Raw genomic sequence first — 1,399 nt, 5'->3', positions numbered from 1 at the left:
TTGGAAGTTTTAAGAAAGTCTGTATATAAACAAGTATGAGGAAGTTTACCTGTTATATTTACACTGTTTAGGAAAAACATCTGAAGAGCTCACCATTACCTCTCAATATCTACTCTTTTTTTAGAAATGTACCTTACGCAAGGTGATAATACATTGATTTTTTAACATAATCTTTTCCTGTGAATTTTTCGATGTAGGGTGTGCGTGTGCTAAGCACACTGTGCGTTAATGATTAAGACAAATGGATATCATGTAATAATTATTTTATATTGTGGCAGACGAACATGCAAATAATACATATCTAGCTCTTTATTTGGAAAATTTTTAACAACAATTATTAAACAAATTGAAAAAGCCTAGTAAACATCCATGTTGATTTTATTTAGTTTAAAAATTGCGAAACGAATAATTTTAGGTGTACATCTGCAAATGTGAAAAAAGTTATCATGTTGAGGACTGTTACACAGGATGTTTCACAAAAAATTTGTCTAAATTTTGAAAACATATACCTTTGCGATTCATCGCATTTTGTGGAAATCCACTATTCTTTAAAAATCTCGAGGATTGCTTCTCAAGAATAAACTTTCACACAAATGTGTATCAGTTTGTTTTTTTTTTTTAAATTTCAAAAAAATTATTTGTACAGTATTCATCTCCTTTTGTGTAAATTTATCCGGAAGAATGATGGTCTGTTCTTCTTTGTAGTCTGCATAACCTATTGATTAGCCCCGCTTAGTGTAACACTTCAGCTTCTTATCATTATCGAAGCAACCTCCGTAGGCCCTGTAACCCTGCTTCTGACAGCACAGCTCCCGATCAGCTATGGGTTTCTTGCAGATATCATTACACGCTTTCACCTCCTCGGAGGCAGCTTGTGTTTGAGTTATCACAGCACACACGACTAAAAGTAACATGAAGCAAAACTTAATAAAAGCAGCCATTTTGTTAGAGTAAAACACTTTAAAAGGCGATCAGAAAAGAGTCACTTTTGAAATACAGAGAACTGCGGATTCGGATGATCTGTGCTCGGTTTGGACGAACACGATAAATTTCGTGGAGTTGATAATTTTGAAGACGATAGGAGTAATGCGGTTACTTGGCCTTGTTACTGAAGAACGACGTAAGTATATAGATAGTTCTTCGTCTGATACGCGGTTTATAGGGTATGGACTGATAACGCCTCTGTGACCTTTCTAAAGAGAGGAAACGAGGGCAATTTGATAAATTGACGTATTTATTATTGCTTTTTATGTTTCTGATCAAACGATGCTTTCTTTAGCGTATTTGCGTTTCAAACTGGCTACATGATCGTGGACCGATGGTGAAAGTACATAGACTTGAATCTCGATTGCGGTGTTTCCACATCTCAGCTCTTATTTGGATTGCATTTTGCAAAAAG

The 1,399-nt window shown here is 35.0% G+C and overlaps 1 protein-coding gene across 1 annotated transcript; it reads right to left on the bottom strand.

The window, feature by feature from the left end:
- Window positions 1–246: 246 nt before the first annotated feature.
- Window positions 247–1,057, bottom strand: LOC109040351 (U-Asilidin(1)-Mar3a). The gene has a single exon (XM_019056255.2). The coding sequence runs from the start codon at window positions 939–941 to the stop codon at window positions 723–725; it is 219 nt and encodes a 72-aa protein (XP_018911800.2). The 5' UTR covers window positions 942–1,057; the 3' UTR covers window positions 247–722.
- Between the last annotated feature and the right edge of the window lie 342 nt (window positions 1,058–1,399).

This window comes from Bemisia tabaci, chromosome 9 (assembly GCF_918797505.1).
Source record: "Bemisia tabaci chromosome 9, PGI_BMITA_v3".
In the NCBI taxonomy this organism is placed as follows: Eukaryota; Metazoa; Arthropoda; class Insecta; order Hemiptera; family Aleyrodidae; genus Bemisia; species Bemisia tabaci.
The sequence above is the reverse complement of the archived record's forward strand: the minus strand, read 5'-3'. Positions and strand labels throughout refer to the sequence as shown.

Coding starts and splice junctions, on each gene's coding strand:
- LOC109040351 (XM_019056255.2), bottom strand. CDS start 941: ATGGCTGCTTTTATTAAGTTTTGCTTCATGTTACTTTTAGTCGTGTGT.